Raw genomic sequence first — 22,224 nt, 5'->3', positions numbered from 1 at the left:
TTTTTTGCACAAGAACATACAAGTTTACAATACTTATTTATCTCCATGCTGCTATTCTGCATTCTGCTCTTTGTACTTTACCATACTGCACCTTCTATTATTGTACTCTTGTACTATTGCACTCCAGTAACATACCTCAAACTTGACTACATTTCTGGAACACTGTGAATATTCTGGGAACTGTATGCCCACTGTCTGTCTATATGTTGTCTTAATTTGCTTATCTGTTGATGTCTGTGTGCACTTTTATGTTTAGTTGTGTGTCAAATTTTTAATACTGCACATTTGGAGTTTGGTGAAATGCAATTTCAATCCTCTGTGTAATTAACTGTTACATGGTCTGATTGACAATAAAGTTCACTTTGACTTTGACGATGCCAGTCACCCTCTGCACACCGTCATCAGCAACCAGAGGAGCCTGTTCAGTGACAGAATGCTCCTTCCCAAGTGCAGGATGAACAGACTTAAAAACTCCGTTGTACCTCACGCCATCAGACTGTACAACTCCTCTCTGGGGGGGAGGAGGGGTAACAGGAGGACAGAGGGCGGGAAGGAGCAGTAGCCTAGCAGTAAGCAATACTGGACAATGTGCAATATAATATGCAACATAAAGTACAGTATCTCTCCTGCTGGCCCCTTCCCCCCTTCTTCTCTTCCCCATATCTTATTCTTTTTATATTTGTATATGTAAATACTTAATTTATCTAGAAGTTTTTTCTCTATTTTCTATTCTCTGTTTATCCTGTAATGATGCTGCTGGAATCTTAATTTCCCTGAGGGAACCCGCCCAAAGGAATCAATAAAGTTCTATCTAATCTAATCTCTAATCCAATCTATGCTAGTTCCGCACTTGAGAAGACCTTAAAAAGACCCACCTCTTGAACAACCGCAGATGGAGCTGAGAGAATACATGAGGCAGTTAACTACTATACATATGGTTATATATTCACAGGAACAAAGCAGGACACCAGTATCAGAGGCGGAACCAGAAAATCCAATTGTGCCTGGAGACAAGGCACAACACAGAGTGTTCAGAAGAAAGAGGAATGAGCCAAAAAGGGAAGGTCCCTACGTGGTGGTAAGAGTAACTTCAAAGGCTGTCCAGGTGCAGGGAAGCACTACATGGTATCATCTTAACCATTGTACTAGCTTTCCTAGACAGGCCTTACCAAGAGATCAACCTGAAGAATAAGGAACACCTGAAGATACAGCAGGTGAAGCCGATGAGGAGAAACCCTCAGACTCTGGAGATGAAGAGCCTTCTGAAGTTCTCCCTGGTGAACAACAAGAGGGACCCCCCAGGGAACAAGAACCGGAAGAACCACGTGAAGACTCAGACGAAAGTAACTCAGACATCAGAGAGTCTGACGCAGGATCAGGTGAGCACAATGATATTCCTGGGAGGATGATTCACAGTCTATCTGGTCACACTGGCTTGCCTGTCAATAGCATGCATGCTACAGCTGGGCCAAGTGCAACTACTCAAGGTGAAGCCAGCGAAGAACCAGAGGTCTACAAAATTGATTTCTCAGCCCTTGACTGGCCAATATAATCCCAACACTAGCTTCGTAGATGAGGTAACAGAAAGACAGGATAGGGAGCAAGGGAGACAATTTAGCAACTGTGCCCTAGCTTTAACTGTAATAGCAGCCAACCATGGTGACATACCCTTAGGTAAGGTACTTACATTGAGTTTTGTTAAAGACAACGTTAAGGGTCCAGGAATGATTGGCAACCTAACAACAAAGGTAGTGTTTTGGGGATGGGCAGTGAATGAACATGCAAACAAACTGGAAAAGTAGTGTAAAAAGTAGTTGTGTGAATCTAGAGACAACAAAGGTAATGGAGCTTGATAAAGCTAAAGAGTTAATGACAACTGTGGCTGAAAGGGCAAAGAGAGAGACAGTAGGCATAACTGAGTGAAGAGAAAACAGATATTGGGGAAGAGCTAGAAACAATAGATGGTATCAGTGGACTCGATTCACAGCAAAAGACTTTAACATGTCTGATGGTTTGGTATGCTCACCATCTCCGATGACAAAGATAGTTGTAGTTCCAAATCCAAATAGCTACAAAGAGTGTGCAGAATTCAATAAGAATATTGGTGGCGTGAGACCTGGGAGTACCTTTTTAAAAAAATGACATCAATGCCACGCTGAAAATATTGGTGGAGACAAGATCTGAATGTTGAGATGTGTGAACCAATCAGAATTCATGATACTTATCAAGCTTTATGCCAGAACACTATAAAAAAAATGGATGATTTGTGACTGGGAGTCAGATCACTCTGCAGACTGACTCGGCTTTTGTTTGTTTTTGTCGGCTTTTGACACGCACTCTACCCATGCACTTAGGGAATGAGAGAGAGTTGAGTTGGCGCATGCGCATTCTGTGCTATGCACTTCCTGGTTTCCGAGTTGTTTGTAACGAGTCTTTTTTCCGCGAGTGTTGGAGTTAATCACCAAACTTTTTAATTTTTTCTATAAATAATTTTCCACTATCCTCTTCATTTTTTATTGTACTTTCGCTTTCCTTTTTGTACTTTCCACTTTCGCTTTCCTTTATCCATTTTTTTTTTCGGAAGAACGCCAAGACCGGAAGCTTTCTTTTTTTCTCCTCCTGCATTAAGACCACAAGCAGGGGCCATCCACATTGGATCTGCTTTAATATCAACAGATCTCCGATTAAGGTACATGAATATTTTCATCATGGCATACTTTCAGCCTGTTCAGTGTGCTGAGTGCAGGATGTTTAGTCATTCTTCCTCCGTTGCTAGCGACAGCTTTATTTGTGATAAGTGCAGATTACTTAGCTCTCTGACGGAGAAGACTGCAGTTTTAGAAGCGCATATCCAGGCTTTAGAGAAGGCCAGTGAGAATGAGAACAGTGTAGTTTCTGGAGGGGAACATCTGGATGCCCTAGGTGGAGTTAGTAATCCCCCAACTCCGGCATTAGAGCCCTTACAGCAGGGTGAATGGGTGATGACATGGCGGCATAAGCGTAGAGCCAAAGCTACCGCTGAGGCTCGCCCGACAGGAGCACCATTCCTCTCCGCTTCATGTGTCAAACAGGTTTGCTCTCCTTAGTGATGCACCCACTGAGAAACCTGAAAGAGCTCTGGTTATAGACCCCTTCGCATGTTTGTAAACAAACCGACCGTTGCCAGGATGCGCGCGTAGCCTGGACTCAGAAACAATGGCGCTGCCCATAGACCGGCATTATGAGCTGTCAGATTATGCAAAACAATTGTCGTTACAAGATCAAGAATGCTACATAAATAAGTTAACTCTAACAAGTGGACATCGCCTACCGGATCCGTATTTAATTAAAGAGTGGACGGACGATGTTAGTAAGTTCCCTCCTCATTTTCCTCTGATACCTGAAGGCAGTCATACTATTTACAAAAAATGTCAAACTCAAAAAAAAAAAACCTATTTACAAAAGTAGCGTGCCATCAACATTCTGGTTACAGCGAGACTACAACTTGATTAACAATGGGACATTCATATTCATTTTGTTTTAATCAAATTATGCCAGTGATGTGATGGCAATGTGGCTTTAGCTACAACAGCAAATACCAACACTAAACAGCAATTTGCAGGAGGTAATGGCATGAAAGGAATGATAGTGTAAAGAGTGCAGCTAAGAGAAATCAGAGCTGCGTAAAAAGCGAGAGGCAGAGACCAGAAATGAAACTGAACGGGGCGGGAGCTAGGTTAGAGCAGTCAACGTAAGTTGGCATTTAGAGTGAGGGCGTACAATTTTACCTTTCCATCCTTGCTTTAAAATTGTGATTTTCGGCATACACAAATAATGATGGCACAAAATCTGGACTGCTTGAGTCAAGCGAGACCTCTCCTACAAACAAAATTGCATGCAAAGCTAAGTTAACATGCTAACAATATTTATTACATTGTGTAACTATGACCCAGCTAATCAGACAAACGTTACCAAAGTATTTTGCTACATCAATAAACGAAGACTAGAAAGAATAAAAAAGAAAGATTTAATAAATAGCCTGATCTTACCTGTGATGAAGTGGGCGCTGCAAACCCGTGCATTTTTGATAGTGCTTTCATCCCAGTCTACATGTTTGATGGCTTGTAGCCATAGACGTCGGCGATTTTTTTGGAATGGGTGAGATTCTGCTGGAATTCTGTACATTTTAACCCCATCACTGCTACGATTCTGACACCCGACAATACAACAACTAGGCATTTCTTCCAAATATTTCTTCTCGTCTCTACCGTCGCTGAGTCTTTTTTGGGTCCAGGCTGCGCGCGCAATTTCCTCTTACGTATGAATGACGTTTACCGCGAAGGGGTCTATAGGAGACTCTATCATACGGCATGTGAAATTAGCTCAGCCTTTAGGGGCACCAGCAGCTTTAATCAGGTGTATACTGGGAGCCAGGGAGCCGGACATAGCAGGTAATTTTAGGGTCCGAGGCAAGCACAGGTTCTCAAAGATAGTTATCCACGCAGGGGCTAATGATATATGCCTTCGTCAGTCTGAGGTTACTAAGAGTAACTTTGTAAAGGTGTTTAAATTAGCAAAGGCGATGTCCGATGCTGTAGTATGCTCTAGCCCCATCCCAAAGCAGTGTGGCGATGTAGCTTACAGCAGGTTATGGTCGCTGAACTGCTGGTTGTCCAGGTGATGCTCTGAAAACAGTGTGGGCTTTATAGGTAATTGGGCTAATTTTGAGGGCACTGCTGGCCTGTTAGGGCGGGATGATATCCATCCCACTTGGGAAGGTGCTGCTCTCATTTCTTGCAGCATAGCTCATAGTCTCAGAACAGGCCTAGTTAATTTCTGACAATCCAGAGCCAAGGCCAGGGAGCAGACGAGCAGGCTAAACTGACTGTCTGCTAGCTGCACAGAGTCATCACTCAGGGTCCACTACATCGAGACTGTGTCTGTTCCCCAAGCTCAACAAAAAGGTAGAAATATTCAGAGAGTTTGTTCCAGTAAACTAATCAATATAAAATTAGATCATACTGACTGTACAGCTGCTGCCAGCACCTTTGATCTAAAGGTGGGGCTATTAAATATTAGATCTCTTACATTTAAAGCGGGGCGGCACGGTGGTGTAGTGGTTAGCGCTGTCGCCTCACAGCAAGAAGGTCCTGGGTTCGAGCCCCGGGGCCGGCGAGGGCCTTTCTGTGTGGAGTTTGCATGTTCTCCCCGTGTCCGTGTGGGTTTTCTCCGGGTGCTCCAGTTTCCCCCAAAGACATGCAGGTTAGGTTAACTGGTGGCTCTAAATTGACCGTAGGTGTGAATGGTTGTCTGTGTCTATGTGTCAGCCCTGTGATGACCTGGCGACTTGTCCAGGGTGTACCCTGCCTTTCGCCCGTAGTCAGCTGGGATAGGCTCCAGCTTGCCTGCGACCCTGTAGAAGGATAAAGCGGCTAGAGATAATGAGATGAGACATTTAAAGTGCGAATAGTTAATGAACTTATTACTGATCAGGAGTTTAATGTACTGTGTTTAACAGAAACATGGATTAAGCCAAATGAATATATAGCATTAAATGAATATAGTCCTGCTGGATACAGTTAAATACACCAGCCTCGTCTAACTGGCAAAGGAGGAGGCATCGTGGTTATTTATAATGATTATCTAGGTGTAACACACAAACCTAGTTATAAATTTAAAACATTTGAAATTCTTCATACTCATATAATGTATGTAGCCTTGAAAAATAGGTCTACCCAGGTAATTCTGTTACTTATTATTTACAGGCCCCTGGGGCCATATTCTGAGTTTCTTTATGAATTTGCAGATTTTATCTCAGACCTGGTTATTTCCTTAGACAAAGCTTCAGTTGTCAGAGATTTTAATATTCACTTCGATAACACAGAAGACCCTTTGAAAACAGCATTTGTGTCCATTTTAGATTCAGTAAGGGTTAATCAGAATGTCAAAAGACCAACCCCATAATTGTGGTCACACCCTCGATCTAATACGAACATTCAGGTTAAACATAGAAAATATAGTCACACTTCCACAGTGTGAAGTTATCTCAGATCATTATCTCATCTCATTCAAAATATGTCTGAGTATATGCACCTCACCGCGCTACTGTATTAAATGTACATTCGCGTCAACTACTGCACAGAGCTTTATAAATGATCTCCCAGAGTTATCAACTTTGACTGGGTCACTGTCAGTCCCTACAGAACTTGATCAGGCAACTGAATGCTTAGAGCCAATATTCCGCTATACTTTAGATAATGTAGTTCCTCTTAAAAGGAAAATGATCAGAAAGAAAAAAATTAGTACCCTGGTATAATGATGACACTCACACTTTAAAACAGACCACTCGAAAATTGGAACGTAAATGCTGTCAAACAAAATTGGTAGCATTGAAATTAGCGTGGAAGGAGAGCTTCCTGATGTATAGAAAATTTCTTAGTGCTGCGAGATCAACACATCTCTCCTCCCTAATAGAAGATAACAAAAAGAATCCAAGATTCCTATTTAATACTGTCGCAAAGTTAACCAGGAATAAGTCCTCTATAGACACATGCACACCTGTAGTATGTAGTAGCAACGATTTCATGAATATTTTTAATGACAAAATTGAGAATATATGACAAATTTCAAACTACTAATTTAAGGTCAGACAATGTAAGTGACCCTGTAGTTAATAATATAACTGTATCAGATCAGCAATTAGAATGTTTTACTCCCATTAGAGAAATTTAATTACTTTCATTAATCTCGGCATCAAAAGCCTCAACTTGTGTACTAGATCCCTTACCTACATGTCTATTCAAACAGATAATACCGAAAGTAATTGAACTGCTTCTTTTGGGTGGCACGGTGGTGTAGTGGTTAGCACGGTCGCCTCACAGCAAGAAGGTTCCGGGTTCAAACCCAGCGGCCGGCAAGGGCTTTTCTGTGTGGAGTTTGCATGTTCTCCCCGTGTCTGCGTGGGTTTCCTCCGGGTGCTCCGGTTTCTCCCACAGTCCAAAGACATGCAGTTAGGTTAACGTGGGGTGGCCTTGGGCTGAGGTGCCCTTGAGCAAGGTACCTGACCCCTGACTGCTCCCCGGGCACTTTGGTGTGGCTGCCCACTGCTCTGAGTGTGTTCACTGCTTCAGATGGGTTAAATGCAGAGGATGGATTTCACTGTGCTTGAAGTGTGCATGTGACAAATAAAGGTTTCTTCTTCTTCTTTCTTCTTAAAAATAATAAATTCTTCTCTTAGAATTGGCTATGTACCCAAATCCTTTAAACTAGCAGTTATCAAACCCCTGATTAAAAAACCCGACCTTGATCCCTGTCAGCTGTCCAATTATCAGCCAATATCAAACCTCCCCTTTATCTCCAAGATCCTTGAAAAAGCTGTGGCACAGCAGTTATGTTCATATTTACATAGGAATAACATCCATGAAATGTATCAGTCAGGATTTAGACCCCATCATAGGACAGAGACAGCTCTGGTTAAAGTAGTAAACGACCTACTGTTGACGTCTGATCAGGGCTGTGTCTCGCTGCTTGTGTTGCTTGACCTTAGTGCAGCATCTGATACCACTGACCATTCCATTATTCTGGATAGACTAGAATATGTTGTGGGAATTAAGGGAATGGCCCTTTCCTGGCTCAGGTCTTATTTAACTGATCACTATCAGTATGTTGATGTACATGGTGATTTTTCTAGACATACTGAGGTAAAGTTTGGTGTTCCACAAGGTTCTGTCTTGGGTTCACTGCTTTTTTCTTTATATATGTTACCTCTGGGTGATATTATTCGTAAACATTGTATTAGTTGGTGGGGGGTTTATAGCATCAACGAAGCTGACTTTGTTAGGACTGTTAATGTTATAGTCAAGTTGTCTGTTGTTGCCCGGATGGGGATGGGTTCCCTTTTGAGTCTGGTTCCTCTCAAGCTTTCTTCCTCATGTCGTCTGAGGGAGTTTTTCCTTGCCACCATCGCCACAGGCGTGCTCGTTGGGGATAGATTAGAGATAAAATTAGCTCATATTTAAGTCGTTCAAATTCTGTAAAGCCGCTTTGCGACAATGTTTATTGTTAAAAGCGCTATACAAATAAACTTGACTTGATGAGCGGTGCCTTTTTTTTTACACTTTGACTCAATCCAGCCAAAGATCAACTCAAATAAGTGTAAATATTTCTATTTATTATGAGCAGATGGGTTGATACAGTATACATGCACTGTAGTGCCTACACAGGAAAAATGACTGAGCAATTTTTCCAGAGTTAAAAGTATTTTCCTCAAAAATAGTTAATTTTGCTCTATTTTGAGTTTAGAGAGTAAAATTTGGAGTTGGAGCAAAATTACAGAGTAATAGAGTTGCAAATTTGGCTGTGGCTCTGAACTGAGTAAAATAGTCTCATCTCATTATCTCTAGCCGCTTTATCCTGTTCTACAGGGTCGCAGGCAAGCTGGAGCCTATCCCAGCTGACTACGGGCGAAAGGCGGGGTACACCCTGGACAAGTCACCAGGTCATCACAGGGCTGACACATAGACACAGACAACCATTCACACTCACACCTACGGTCAATTTAGAGTCACCAGTTAACCTAACCTGCATGTCTTTGGACTGTGGGGGAAACCGGAGCAAACCCACGTGGACACAGGGAGAACATGCAAACTCCGCACAGAAAGGCCCTCGCCGGCCACGGGGCTCGAACCCGGACCTTCTTGCTGTGAGGCGACAGCGCTAACCACTAAACCACCGTGCCGCCGAGTAAAATAGTACAAGAGTTAATTTCAAGACACACTGAATAGAGTCAAATACCAGATAAATTAAGCTGTTGTAAAAAGCAGTGAATGGCTTAGAACTGTGTTGGAATGTATGAAAAACATTACCTTACCCATTGTGACTTGACCTGACAGGATTAAGAGATGGCAGTGGGAGGGATTTTCACTTATAAAATGGAATGGAAATTTTTTACCCTTCTCATTGAATACCCCTCCCACTGCCAACCCTTTATCCCAAAACAATAGGACATACATTTTTTGATGGCCAGATAATTGTCCAAATCAATGGAGCCGATTTAAGTTTTTCTGCTTGATGCATTCCTAACACTGAACAGAATCACCTCAAGTGACCAAAACGGTTCAACACAATGCATACAGTCAAGCCGGAAAGTCTGCACACCCCTTCAGCTTTTCCATGTTTTCTTATGTTACAGACTTATTTTACAATAGATTGAGTTCGTTTTTTTGTCACAAAATTCTACACAAAATAGCCTATAATGACAAAGTGAAAGCAGGTTTTTAGAAAATATGCAGTTTTATTTTACTGACAAAAATAGGTTATTTAGGGGTTAAATATCTGTACACACTCTTAGCCTAATACTCGGTTGATGCACCTTTGGCAGCAATTACAGCTTCAAGGCAACTTGGGAAAGAAGCTACAAGCTTGGCACACTTGTTTCTGGACATTTTTGCCCATTCCTCTTGGCATATCCTTACAAGCTCTGTTAGGTTGGATGGGGAGCATCGGTACACAGCCATTTTCAGCTCCTTCCACAGATGTTCAATTGGATTCAGGTCTGGGCTCTGGCTGGGCCACTCAAGGACATTCACAGACTTTCTCCGAAGCCACTCCTTTGTCCTCTTGGCTGTGTGCTTCGGGTCGTCGTCATGTTGGAAGGTAAACCCTCGCCCCAGTCTGAGGTCCAGAGTGCTCTGGAGCAGGTTCTTACCTGCATTCATCTTTCCCTCTATCAGGACTAGTTGCCCCATTCCCACTGCTGAAAAATATCCCCACATCATGATGCTGCCACCACCATGCTTCACTGTAGGGATGGCATTAGCCAGGTGATGAGCGGTGCCTGGTTTCCTCCAGACGTCATGCTTGGTATTCAGGCCAAAAGTTTGGTTTCATCAGACCAGAGAATCTTGTTTCTCATGGTTTGAGAGTCCTCTAGGCCTTTTGGCAAACTCCAAGCAGGCTGTCATGTGCCTTTTATTAAGAACTGGCTTCCGTTTGGCCGCTCTACCATAAAGGCCTGATTTGTGGAGTGCTGCCTGGATGGTTGATCTTCTGAAAGGTTCTCCCATCTCCACAAGGATACACTGGATCTCTGTCAGAGTGACCCTTGGGTTCCTGCTCACATCCCTGGCCAAGGCCCATCTTCCCTCTTGCTCAGTTTGGCTGGGTGGCTAGGTCTAGGAAGATTCTTGGTGGTTCCAAACTTCTTCCATTTACGAATGATGGTGGCCATTGTGCTCTTTGGGACCTGTAAAGCTGCAGCAATTTTTCTGTACCCTTCTCCAGATCTATGCCTTGACACAAACCTGTTTCTGAGGTCTGCAGACAATTCCTTTGACCCCATGGCTTGTAGTTTGCTCTGACATGCGCTGTCAACTGTGGGACCTTATATAGGCAGGTGTTGGCAATCCCCAATCATGTCCAATCAACTGAATTTACCACAGGTGGACTCCAATTAAGTTATAGAAACATCTCAAGCAGTATCCCTCATCTCATCTCATTATCTCTAGCTGCTTTATCCTGTTCTACAGGGTCGCAGGCAAGCTGGAGCCTATCCCAGCTGACTACGGGCGAAAGGCGGGGTACACCCTGGACAAGTCGCCAGGTCATCACAGGGCTGACACAGACACAGGCAACCATTAACACTCACATTCACATCTACGGTCAATTTAGAGTTACCAGTTAACCTAACCTGCATGTCTTTGGACTGTGGGGGAAACCGGAGCACCCAGAGGAAACCCACGCGGACACGGGGAGAACATGCAAACTCCACACAGAAAGGCCCTCGCCAGCCACGGGGCTCGAACCCGGACCTTCTTGCTGTGAGGCGACAGCGCTAACCACTACACCACCGTGCCGCCCTCAAGCAGTATCCATGGAAACAAAATGCACCTCAGCTCACTTTTGTGTACATATGATATTTTACATTTTGATTTTTAATAAATTAGCACAAATGTCTAAAAACCTGCTTTCACTTTGTCATGAAGGGCTATTTTGTGTAGAATTTTGTGACAAAAAAGGAACTCAATCTATTGCAGAATAAGTCTGTAACATGATAAAACGGGGAGAAGATGAAAGGGGTGTGCAGACTTTCCGGCTTGACTGTAAGGTCATGTTTTTTCACACATTCCAACACAGTTCTAAAACTGCTTTTTACAACATCTTCATTTATCTGTTATTTTTCTCAAAGTACAATCATGACATACATACTACATAGATATTATTGTAGCTGAACCTGTGCTGAATACAAAAAAGTCATATGACTTTGAAAATACTGCTTAGATTTATTGAAATTGACAACAAAATCAGAGCATGTCAAAATCATTAGAGTGCCAGAAAATACCCTCAGACCCCAGAGGGTCTCACACCAGCTGGTGAGACTATCCCCATCTAGTCAGACAAGCTGATGAAGTGAACTGATGAAGCCTCTTGGATGAGAGGTGAAACGTCTTCAAAGACTTAAAACCAAGTCCAGTTGCGTTCAATTCAATTTCCTTGAGATAACCATGACCTGGATGAATGAGAATATTCACAGACAACAGTGTCTAGAGTTTACACAGAATGGTGCAAAAAACAAAAAAACATTGAGTGAGTGAGAGTTCTGTGAGTGGAAATGCCTTGTTGATAAGAGAGGTCAGAGGAAAATGGCTAGATTGGTTTGAGCTGCCAGGAAGGATATAGTAACTCATATAATCACTCTTTACAACCGTGGTGAGCAGAAAAGGATCTCAGCATGCAACAGCAGTGGAACCACATTCGGTTCCACTCCTGCAGCCAAGAACAGGAATTTTAGAATCAACAACAAGTTCCTATTATATATATATATATATATATATATATATATATATATATATATATATGTATGTGTGTGTGTGTGTGTGTGTGTGTGTATGTGTGTATATAAAAAAAAAATCTCCTTCTCACCCCCGGCGGGGGGGTGGTATCCATGTCATCCTCAAGCTCGGGTCCTCTACCAGAGGCCTGGGAGTTTGAGGGTTCTGCGCAGTATCTTCGATGTTCCTAGTACTGCGCTCTTCTGGACTGAGGCTTCAGATGTTGTTCCTGGGATTTGCTGGAGCCACTCTCCCATACGTGTGTGTATGTATATATATATATATATATATATATATATATATATATATATGTACCTGTGAGTGTTTATTCTGTCTATTTTCTTATCTAGAGTGTTTATACTGTTTATATTGTTTATTTCAGTTATTCTATTTTTATTTATTGCATTGCCTGTTTGCACCGTGGGTCAGAGAGGACTGAAATTTCATCTGTGCTGTATGTCGAGCATGTATAGCATATTTGACAATAAAGTTGACTTGACTTGACTATTAAAGTGGCCAGTGAGTGTAATGTTTGCTTCAGGATCTTTTCTAATTATAGATTAAATCCAGAATATAACACATCACAATCCTGACAGTGTTAATTGTTTTCTATTAGCCTTTCTAAAATTAACAATGAAGCTAATCTCAATAGTAGATTTACATTTTTATGGGAATTACAGCACCATTTCTATAATACAAGTGGCTTAGCCTTATTGGTATTTTCTTCATTAACGGACAGCAAATTTTAATTAACTTGATTTAAATAGAGCAACATGGTGGTTATCAGGGCAAGAAGGTTCTGGGTTCGAGCTTTGCAGCTGATTGGGGCCTTTCTGTGTGGAGTTTGCATGTTCTCCTCCTCGTGTCTGTGTGGGTTTCCTCTGGGAGCTCCAGTTTCCTTGCACAGTCCAAAGACTACTAGCTACTCTAAGTTGCCCATTGGTATGAGTGTGATGGTTATTTGTCTCTGTGTTAGCTCTGTGATAGACCTGCCCAGGGTGACCCCCACATCTTACCCAAAGTCAGCTGGGATTGGCTCCAACTCATCTGCAATTGCGACCCGCAAAAGGATAAGCAGCATAGGTAATGGATGAATGATTTAAATACCTTAATTGATGTGTTGCTGTCAAACTTGAACGATTTTGTCTGGCCATTTTCGAGGTACACTTTCAAAACATTTGGCATGAAGAGAAGTGAATTATCCTTCACCATTTCCTGTAATCAGGCAAATAGCAAAATATAGCGCTTAATACTGTATTTTCATATGTAAATAGTGCAATTTAAAAATGATTCAGATCAGTAATTACAGTTATGACAATATATCAGTAGGGCAGTATAGAATAAGTTAAAAAATATAGGCTTAAAAAATTATCAAATATAGGCTTAAAAAATTATCAATCGAATGTTAGTTACTCTATAGATATAGAAATTATGTGGCAGTAAATGGAAACGAGAAGCTGTAAAGAGAATTAGTTGAAACAGTGCATTTTTTTAACTTACAGGAATTTGACCATTAACGATGACCTCTTCAGCGAATCTAACTTTTACTGGGTTCGATTTCAGCTTTGCCTTTTTGGCAGCACTCATGAAGGCAGACTTGGGCGACTTAAAAAAAAAAATTAAAACAAGAATAGAAAGGCAGAAATTTTTGCAAATAAATTTGAACATGAAAATGAATTTCTCAGAACAAAAAAAAACATCTAAATTGAGGAATATGACATATTTACCTTAATATATTAGATACTATATTCACTGAACAACATAATTAGGAAATTAGGAAAGACTTGAGTCTGTTTATAATAGAAAATGAAGCCCACTTACAGGGTATGGCTGGATGACCGTCAACATGATGGCCTCCTTACAACTCCTGAAAGAGAGGAGAAAATGAATGGAAAAATATTCAAACTTGTGTACAGCGGAACTGTGTGAATCTGCCATGTCTGAATGTTTGCATGAACTAGTTCTCATTAGGAAGACATCAATGTACAGTTTGTCACGTTTCAAATCCTTTCTAGAGCTGTAATAATCCTGTCATTTTAAAATGTGAATAAAAAAGGTTGATTTGGAATAATATCAGGCAATCCAACTGGTCTCCCCATTTCTTTAAAAAAATGGAGATGATTTTCAATGTTTTATGGTTTTAGGTTTAAGGCACTGGGTGTTACTGCATGCAAACATGTCAGCAATGGAGGATACAGTGCTCATCAACCATCACAGGTGTGATGGTGGTGTGTTTTTTAAAATAATTTTGTAACCTGTTTATTGTGCTAGATCAGAAAATGTATCAAATCAGTTATGAGTAGGAGCCGTGATGTAGATTTCGGCACTGCCTAAAAGCAGTGCTCCTGGTGAGTGCAAAATGTGTTCTTAAAGTTATATATATTTTTTAAAATAACTTTAATAAGCATGTTATTTTTTTAAGCAAATTAAAAGTAAGCGCTCGATAAAAATCCATCTATCTTTTGTAAATAAAGACACAAAGTTTGTTTTCTGGTGGTCAAGTGTTTATGAGAGACGTTGCCCTACAGTCTGGATGAGGTTCCCTGAGGTGGGACACATGTGTCGTTTGTAGTACGGACGCTGTACGGTCAAAAGCCATCAAAATCAGTTCGATGCATGACCATATTCTCTTTAGTATGGAGCTCTGCTAATACAGATGCTCAGTATCGGATCAGTGTATTTCTGTGTATTGGTGCATTTTGTATTAAACTGTGTTTCTGCATGTCACACTTGCCTCCAGTCCACAGTGGGCGTGTTACAGTACCTGACCAGGTCGATCACTCGCTCTCTGGGAGCGCTGCTGACTGTTTCATCATTGATCATAATTATTTCATCTCCAGGAATCAGCTTTCCCTCTGATGGACCTCCTGTGGTTGACATGAAATCTCTTCAGTTTACTTGTTAACCTTTGACAGTCTCTCCCATACATGGACCAATGCTGTAAAAGTGAAACTTTTTATGCTCATTTCAGTTTCTCTAATGTGCCTGAGAAGAAACAGTAACTATTACCTGGAGTGACGGAACGAACTACAACAGGTTTTTCACTTCCTGCTACAAAGCCAAAGCCTAAAACTGGGTCTCGTCTCATTTCAACTTTCCGAGGCGCTAACTTATCGCTCTCCAACCCAAGACGCACTTCCTCCAGAGAACTTGTCTGGGAGATGTGGCTGAAAGTGAGACAGAGAGGTTTAACACCACTTTATAGAACTTTTCACCAATTTTTAGGTTTTTTTTTTACTTTACAACTTAAAAAGAACTGAACTCGTAGCTTAAAACACTGAAACCAACTGTAAGGTTGATCATCAGGGTAAAATAATCAAACTCCACATGGATGTAAGCCAACAGCATTACTTTGAGAATGTTCTCTGCTCTGTCTGAACCAGCGCATCGTATCCTGTGCTTCTGTGTTCTGTAGCCTACTGACGTTTTTCTGTCACACCATGAGAATGTTATCAAGTGCTCGCTGAACTTCCTCCACTTTTTTTTCAAATCAGACACCTAAATATTTATGGAACTATGTTTCAGAGTGTTCAGTGACCCAATGGTATGAATTGCTGTGAAGGGCTCTAAACTGCAAGTCATTACCTGATTTGTTTGATTATGATCTTTTGTTAAATACAGGTATTAAATACTGTATTTACACTAAAACACTCTGATGCTAAATTAATTTTTAATTGCCATTGTTTTTTTGCACTAAATCTCATGTCATTTGGGGTCTGACTCATTTTGGTATCATCTCATTTTGGGTTCGATTTGTCTCATTTCAAGATCACCTTATTTTGGTATTGACTCTTTTTGGGATTGAAAATTTTTAGATTGACTCATTTGTGGATTGACTAACATCTTGACTCTTTTTGGGATCAACTAATTTTGGGATTGACCCATTTTGGGATTGAAAATCTTTGGGGTCACCTCATTTTGGGACTGTCCAATTTCAGGATTGACTCTTTCTGGGATCGACAATTTTTGGAATTGTCTCATTTCAAGATCATCTCATTCTGGGAATGTCTCATTTTGGTGTTGACACTTTTTGAGATCAACTCATTTTGGGATTTACATTTTTGGTACAGATTCATTTTGGGATTGTCTCTTATTGGAATCAACACTTTTTGGGATCTTTCCATTTTGGGATCAAGTTATTGTTTAAAAAATAAAAAGCCCCCAAGTGTTTTCCCATCTTACACCACAGCAATTTGCCCAGCCTCTTTTTTGTTGTTTTAAAATAAGACAAATTACTGTGGGATACAGCAAACTGCAAACAGTGCTATAGTCTAAGTTTTACACACACACACACACACACACACACACACACACACTTATACATATACACATATATATATATATATATATATATATATATATATATATATATATATATATATATATATATATATTATTTTTTATTTTTTTTTTCCTGTAACATTTAATTTTGTGCTGGAAAATGAACACTTGGAATTCTAAAATGTTTTTGTACTGACTTGATAATGTAGAAGTCATAAAATAGAAGTCTATAACTTAAAAAAGTTAGTACCCAGGCTGCCTTAAAATTTTGAGTTCATTGAAATTAATATAGTAAGTTAACACAATGAGGTGAACAATTTAACTTATATGAATTTCAATGAACTCAAAATTTTAAGGCAGCCCAGGTACTAACTTTTTAAAGTTAAAACAACAAATCATTTTTTACAGTGTAAGACTTTTGCACAGTACTATACATTTTATTATGGATTTCTGGCCATTTACTCTCAGCTCATATTCAGGAAAAAATTCGGGAGCCCAAAGGTTTTGTTATTTCTGAGACACAAACACAATGTAAACTGTGCCTTTTTCATTTTTTTTCAAATGCTTTTGCTAGCCAGTTTGTTGACTTTAATAAATACAACACTGCAGTAGAAAAAAAACTCATGAGCCTAAAGGTCTACATTATGGACGCGTCAATACAAAATGCTTCCTGGTACTGAAACTCATCCCTGTTTTCTTCTTTTTTTCTTCTCCCATAATGTTCACTAATTAGAACAGTGGCTGTGTTCAAATCACCAATGCTCCTGACACATGTGGCGCTCCATGCTGAAGGCCTACAATTATTCTTTCACATGAGGGAGCGAGGGCAGAGCTTGTCTTCAAATCACTACAGCTCAACATACACACATTTAAAGAAACAGCCCACAAATGTCTTACTAGGGTTCGTTACACTGTTGCCTACCAACACACAACTTCACACAGAGGGTACAGTGAAGATAGAAATCAGTCAAATACTGCAGGCACCATTTCTGAACCTCAACATCACCTCCTGTTTCCATGAAGTGTCACCAGAGACAGACAGTCAGACAGAGACAAGAAGAGAGAGACTGAAGTAATACATGTTGGTGCTACAGATATCTGCATGACTTTCACAGAACAACTAGCTAACAGCAGAATGTGAATTAAAAGCCCTGTGCTTCACACACACACACACACAAACACACACATTTTCAGCTGGTGTGTGACTTGTGTTGTATGCTTGCTGGCAGGCAGATGTATATAACCTGCAATGCGATTATAACATCCTCACTATACTGTATGCTAGAGCGCATTGGCATGGTCACCTGCTAAACAGGCCACACCCACCTTCACATATGTTCACTAATATGCATAGAGTCATCACAGTGCAGCATTCATTAACAGCTTAATCAGATACATTAACACTGTTTTACCATGAGTCCACTGTCTCACTGTTCGTTTTCTGATAACTGATGAAGTAAAAACAGTTCTTGGTAGTCATTTGGCAGAGCGTTACGTGACACGAAACGGAGCTGAAGCGATGGAAGGCCTTGTTTTAAAGACTGTAATTTCAGATCATCCCTCGCCCACACACTGTCTTTCATGCCAAACACAGATTATGGGTCTCTTCAGACTCGGATTCCTACAAGCACAGCAGTCGGAGCGGTGCTCAGCATGAACATTACACCCGACAACCACCATTTAACACAAAGCAGCAAGATTTCAGCACAGCGTTATGATTATTAATTGTCATGCCATACTGTCACAGTAAAATCAGGGCTGAATTCAATAAGAGGCTGTGTGACATCATCAGTCAGCATGAGTTGGAAATCACCTATGACAGAACACAAACATTCTTCAACGTGAGCTCAATTAAACTTAGTTTCATTTAATCGCAGCTGTCATATATGTAACCCTCCCATGAGTCTGGCAGGCTCCTATTGGTGGATTTTAGATGAACAGCATTTAGACTCAATCTCAATTAATAACCAAAAAATTATTTTATGATGTGTAAGTCTGTAACAAAAGAAACCATGGGATGAAAAAAAACAGATCAAAACAACAATGTGATATCAATAAAAAAAAATAAATCACACAGTTGTAGAGAGAGCGAGACACCAGATCATGCCCTAGTATTGCTGCTGTGGTGTAAACCAAACATGCTGTTTGCATGTGACTCACTCAATGAAGCAGTCACGTTCGTCTCTACTGGACAACGTGTCCCATCCGTCTACAGGACCGTGAGATGAAGACGTCCACCCGCTCGAGGCTTTGGTCCTGTGGCTGAAAACATAAAACATAAGGAGAAGGATGTGAGGTGTGAGTTCAGATCCCAGGACCACCAGAGAGGCAATGTGATGCTTGATGCAAGGGTATGATTAGTAGTAACCATGATGCTAATAAGTGCTTAAACGTTTTTTTTTTTTTATTATTGTTGCTTAAGTAGGGTATCAACAAAGCTGTAAAATGAAGCAGCGGCCATACTGAACTACTTTACTCATATAATGCGGGACGGTCTTTTGATTTCATAAAATCGGTGAAATTTAGCTCCCTCTGAAATTTGATCATTGTGATACATGTTTATTTCTGTAATATCTCTCAAAATATCAGGCCATTTTGTGGCTGGGAAGTTATTTAATTAGGGGTTCCCTAGCAAATAATGCGTATGAAATTGCTCGCTTCGCGCAATCAAGCAGACAGAGAAAGTCTGTGTGCACATGCGCAGGTTTACCTTGACCGTGCACTGACAGTTACATCATTCTGTCTCTAAACAAACAGCTGATCACACCAAGGTGCTCGCAGACCACTGATATTTATTAAGTTGGTCCTGCATTTCCTTTCCTTTGCAACATAACATCTTTTCATCTCACTTTCCGTTACAGTAGTCGGTCTTTCACGTTTCATTCACACACTCACATCCTCCAATTTTCTCTCCTGTTTCAAATTTGTATCCCACAATGCCTTGCGCGAACAGGGAAAGCCACCACATGATGCATGACATAGTATCTTGAATTGGGTCATGGTGAAGCAGGCAAAAATAGTGGAGAATTTAGGACCATGTGGCCCTAAATTTATTAATTGTTCTATTTAAAAAAAACAAATAAAATTGGAAGTCAGTGATTCGAATTCAGTAGCTTTCGGTCCACTAAACAAAAATAACTGGGTGTCAGGGAAAATTCTTTTTGTGACCTACACTTGAAAAATTTGAAAGGCAGTCCACCTTTAAACATTTAAATACAGATTTATTTATACTCAGTATCATCTTACACACACACACACACACACGAACACTGTGTGTGCAGAGGTAAATATTTACCAGACTGAAAAACATTTTTTTCTTTTCTTTTTTACAGAGCAAAGTACCAAAAGTAATTAATAATCAATGAAATAATTGTTTTTTTTATTTCTTTTCAACAGAGAAGAGTAAATAAAAAATTAATTAATAGCCAAAATCAACATTCTTCCACCCTAAAACCTGCACACAAAGACTCAGCAATGTATCTTCATACTTTTACTTTTAACAGACAGTTGTTTGATATTTCATTATTTATATTTTGCATGGTAACAGATTACATTAACAGATAAGCTATCATTAATACATTAACAGCTCATATAATATTAAATAGTGTAAGGCATACATACAGATATTATAAAAACAAATAGAGACAATGAGACATAAATATTAAATAGTATCATGTAGGTTGTTTATAACCAGAATAATTTCCAGAATAAAGTAATCAGTATCGAGTTAACCTGGTTAGTTAGTATCAGTTTAATTCCAAAGACAGTAATTAGCAGTTGGTTAACGTTTCCTGTAGGTTTAGCTCAGAGGGAGATGAAGAGCTGAAGTGACTCACCGTTTGAAATGACGCATTGTTAGGACAGCACGCGGATTGGGATGAATTCATTTTCCTGTACAGATGTTTGTGTGTTGTATTTTAATCCTCAGAGTGGGCGCCTCAGTGCTGTAATACTGTGCCTGCAGTGCACAGTGAAACTGAACACGCTCCACAGTCATTAATAAATGACGTAGCATGTGGAGGAATGTGTGCTGAACAATTCATGACCAGCGTAACCCTTCCCTTTCAACTGTGGGGGCTTTGTTTGGCTACATGCCACTCCTACAAATCCAGTCGTTTGGGTACGACATTACATGTTGCTGTGCCTTGGTTGGCCCCACCCACTAATTTATTCTCACAACCTGATTGGCTGATGTTCATCACTGTTCTCTCTGCTCATCTCTCATATAATCAATCACGCAAGCTACACAACTTAGTGACATTCATTCAGGTATTTTCTGCAAGCATGGAGCTTTTAAAAGTCACATGCTTAGATTGGACTTCATTTTAAAAACATGATGTTTGAATTGGATTCTGTTCTACATTTAAATAGGATTTTGTGTTTGGAGATTCTGCTTTAAAAGCTCTATTATCAGATTGGACTTTGGTTTACAGCTCTATGTTCAGTCTGGATTTAGCTTCATGGCTCTATGTTTAGATTGGATTCTGCTTTAATAGCTCTGTGCTCAGATTGGCTTAATAGTTCCATACTCAGATTGGATTCAATGTCAACAGCTCTATGCTCAGATTAGATTCTATAATTACTATCTTTATTTTCAGATTATGTTCTATGTTAACATCTGTATGCTTGGATTGGATTCTGCTTTAACAACTTTATAATAAGATTGGATTTAATAGTGCTACACTAAGATTGGATTCTGCTTGAACAGCTTGATACTAAGATTGAATACTGCTTTAACACTCTAGAACTAATATTGGATTCTGCGCTAATGCTCTACACTAAAATTGGATTTAATAGCTCTATACTAAGACTGAATTCTGCTGTAACAGCTTGTGGAAGCAAGGGGATGGTCGAGTGCCAGCTGTGAACGGCAAGGAGTCAGGTTGAACCAGCAGATAACATGTTATGTTACCTACCACGACATTACCTAACATGACATACCTGTGTCTAATTACTGGTTGTCTATTAACATGTGTCTCTGTGTGTCCTTCAGATAGCCAGTAACGAGAATGAGAGCTGCATTCCTCAACATGTGTGTGTGTTTTTCGTAGTTCACTGAAAAGTGAAAGTTAGAATAAAGTGCACCCTGAATTGTCACACCCGTTTACAGTTCCTCATTTTCCAAACATAAAAAGTCGTTACACTGGTGCCAAAACCTGGTACTTGAGGGACAAATGCCGCTATGGAGTCCAAACCAGTTAGGGAGCTCCTCAGGACCTTCACTGCTGACCTCCAATGCCAGCATCAAGAGCTGCTCACACTGTCCATTGAGCAGGGGCAATACTTCCAAGCTCTGTGAGAGGCCCAGGCAAAGGACAGGCAGGTGGTGTGGAGTTTGGTCTAGCCAGCGGGTACTCCAGCGGTCACTCCTATGGCCAGTGTTCCTCTTCAACTGGTCAAGATAGGGCCTCAAGATGACCTAGAAGCCTTCCTCGAGCTGTCTGAGTGTGTTGCAGAGGCGAGCTCATGGCCAATCTCACAGTGGGCAGCTCACCTGTTGCCACTCCTGTCAGTGGAAGCATAGCTCACGGCTCAGCAGCTCCTAGCCACCAGTGTGATGGAGTACCCGGAAATGAAGCGGGCTGTACTGCAATGGGTTGGCCGCAGCTCCGAGGAACATCGCCAGCAATTCTGTGTACTACCCATTTACATTCACGCAGCAGCTCGAGACGCCCGTTTATGTTCATGCAGCAGCTCAAGATGCTTGCCAATGGTGGCTGCTGGCAGGCGAATGCGACATGGAGGACGTCATCGATCGTGTGACACTGGAGCAGTTTGTCGCCCAACTGCCAAGCGAGACTGCAATGTGGATCCAGTGTCACCACACAGCATTGCTGAAGGAGGCAGTCTGACTGGCCAAGGACTGCCTGACGGCATTTCCGGGACCAGGCGCTCCTGCAGCTCCTCTTGCTGAATCCTTCTTACTCTCTACCTCTCCTCGCCCCTTCCCTACCCCTGCCCTGCAGAGACAGGAGCCAATTCCCCCGATACCCACTCCTCGCGCTCGTGTCTGTCCTCATGTCTCTGCACCCCTTTCTCCTCTCATGTTTGTGCTGCCACTAACCCCCTCTCTCTTTCCACAGGTGAGCCAATCCATGCCCACCAAAATTGGGAGAAAGTCCGGGCAGGTCTGCCG

The 22,224-nt window shown here is 41.0% G+C and overlaps 1 protein-coding gene across 1 annotated transcript in view; it reads right to left on the bottom strand.

The window, feature by feature from the left end:
* Window positions 1–21,708, bottom strand: part of frmpd4 (FERM and PDZ domain containing 4) — a 138,982-nt gene extending 117,274 nt beyond the window's left edge. The window contains exons 1-8 of the mRNA XM_060936630.1: window positions 21,655–21,708; window positions 21,284–21,381; window positions 18,249–18,350; window positions 14,817–14,974; window positions 14,572–14,674; window positions 13,629–13,674; window positions 13,308–13,412; window positions 12,915–13,022 (exon numbers count right to left, since the gene is read on the bottom strand). Of these exons, the coding sequence (XP_060792613.1) occupies window positions 12,915–13,022; window positions 13,308–13,412; window positions 13,629–13,674; window positions 14,572–14,674; window positions 14,817–14,974; window positions 18,249–18,350; window positions 21,284–21,381; window positions 21,655–21,708 (774 nt within the window). The remainder of the gene's footprint in view (window positions 1–12,914; window positions 13,023–13,307; window positions 13,413–13,628; window positions 13,675–14,571; window positions 14,675–14,816; window positions 14,975–18,248; window positions 18,351–21,283; window positions 21,382–21,654) is intronic.
* Between the last annotated feature and the right edge of the window lie 516 nt (window positions 21,709–22,224).

The sequence above is a fragment of the Neoarius graeffei genome, chromosome 13, assembly GCF_027579695.1.
Source record: "Neoarius graeffei isolate fNeoGra1 chromosome 13, fNeoGra1.pri, whole genome shotgun sequence".
In the NCBI taxonomy this organism is placed as follows: Eukaryota; Metazoa; Chordata; class Actinopteri; order Siluriformes; family Ariidae; genus Neoarius; species Neoarius graeffei.
Note: the sequence above shows the minus strand (reverse complement) of the source record. Positions and strands in the feature narration are given on the sequence as shown.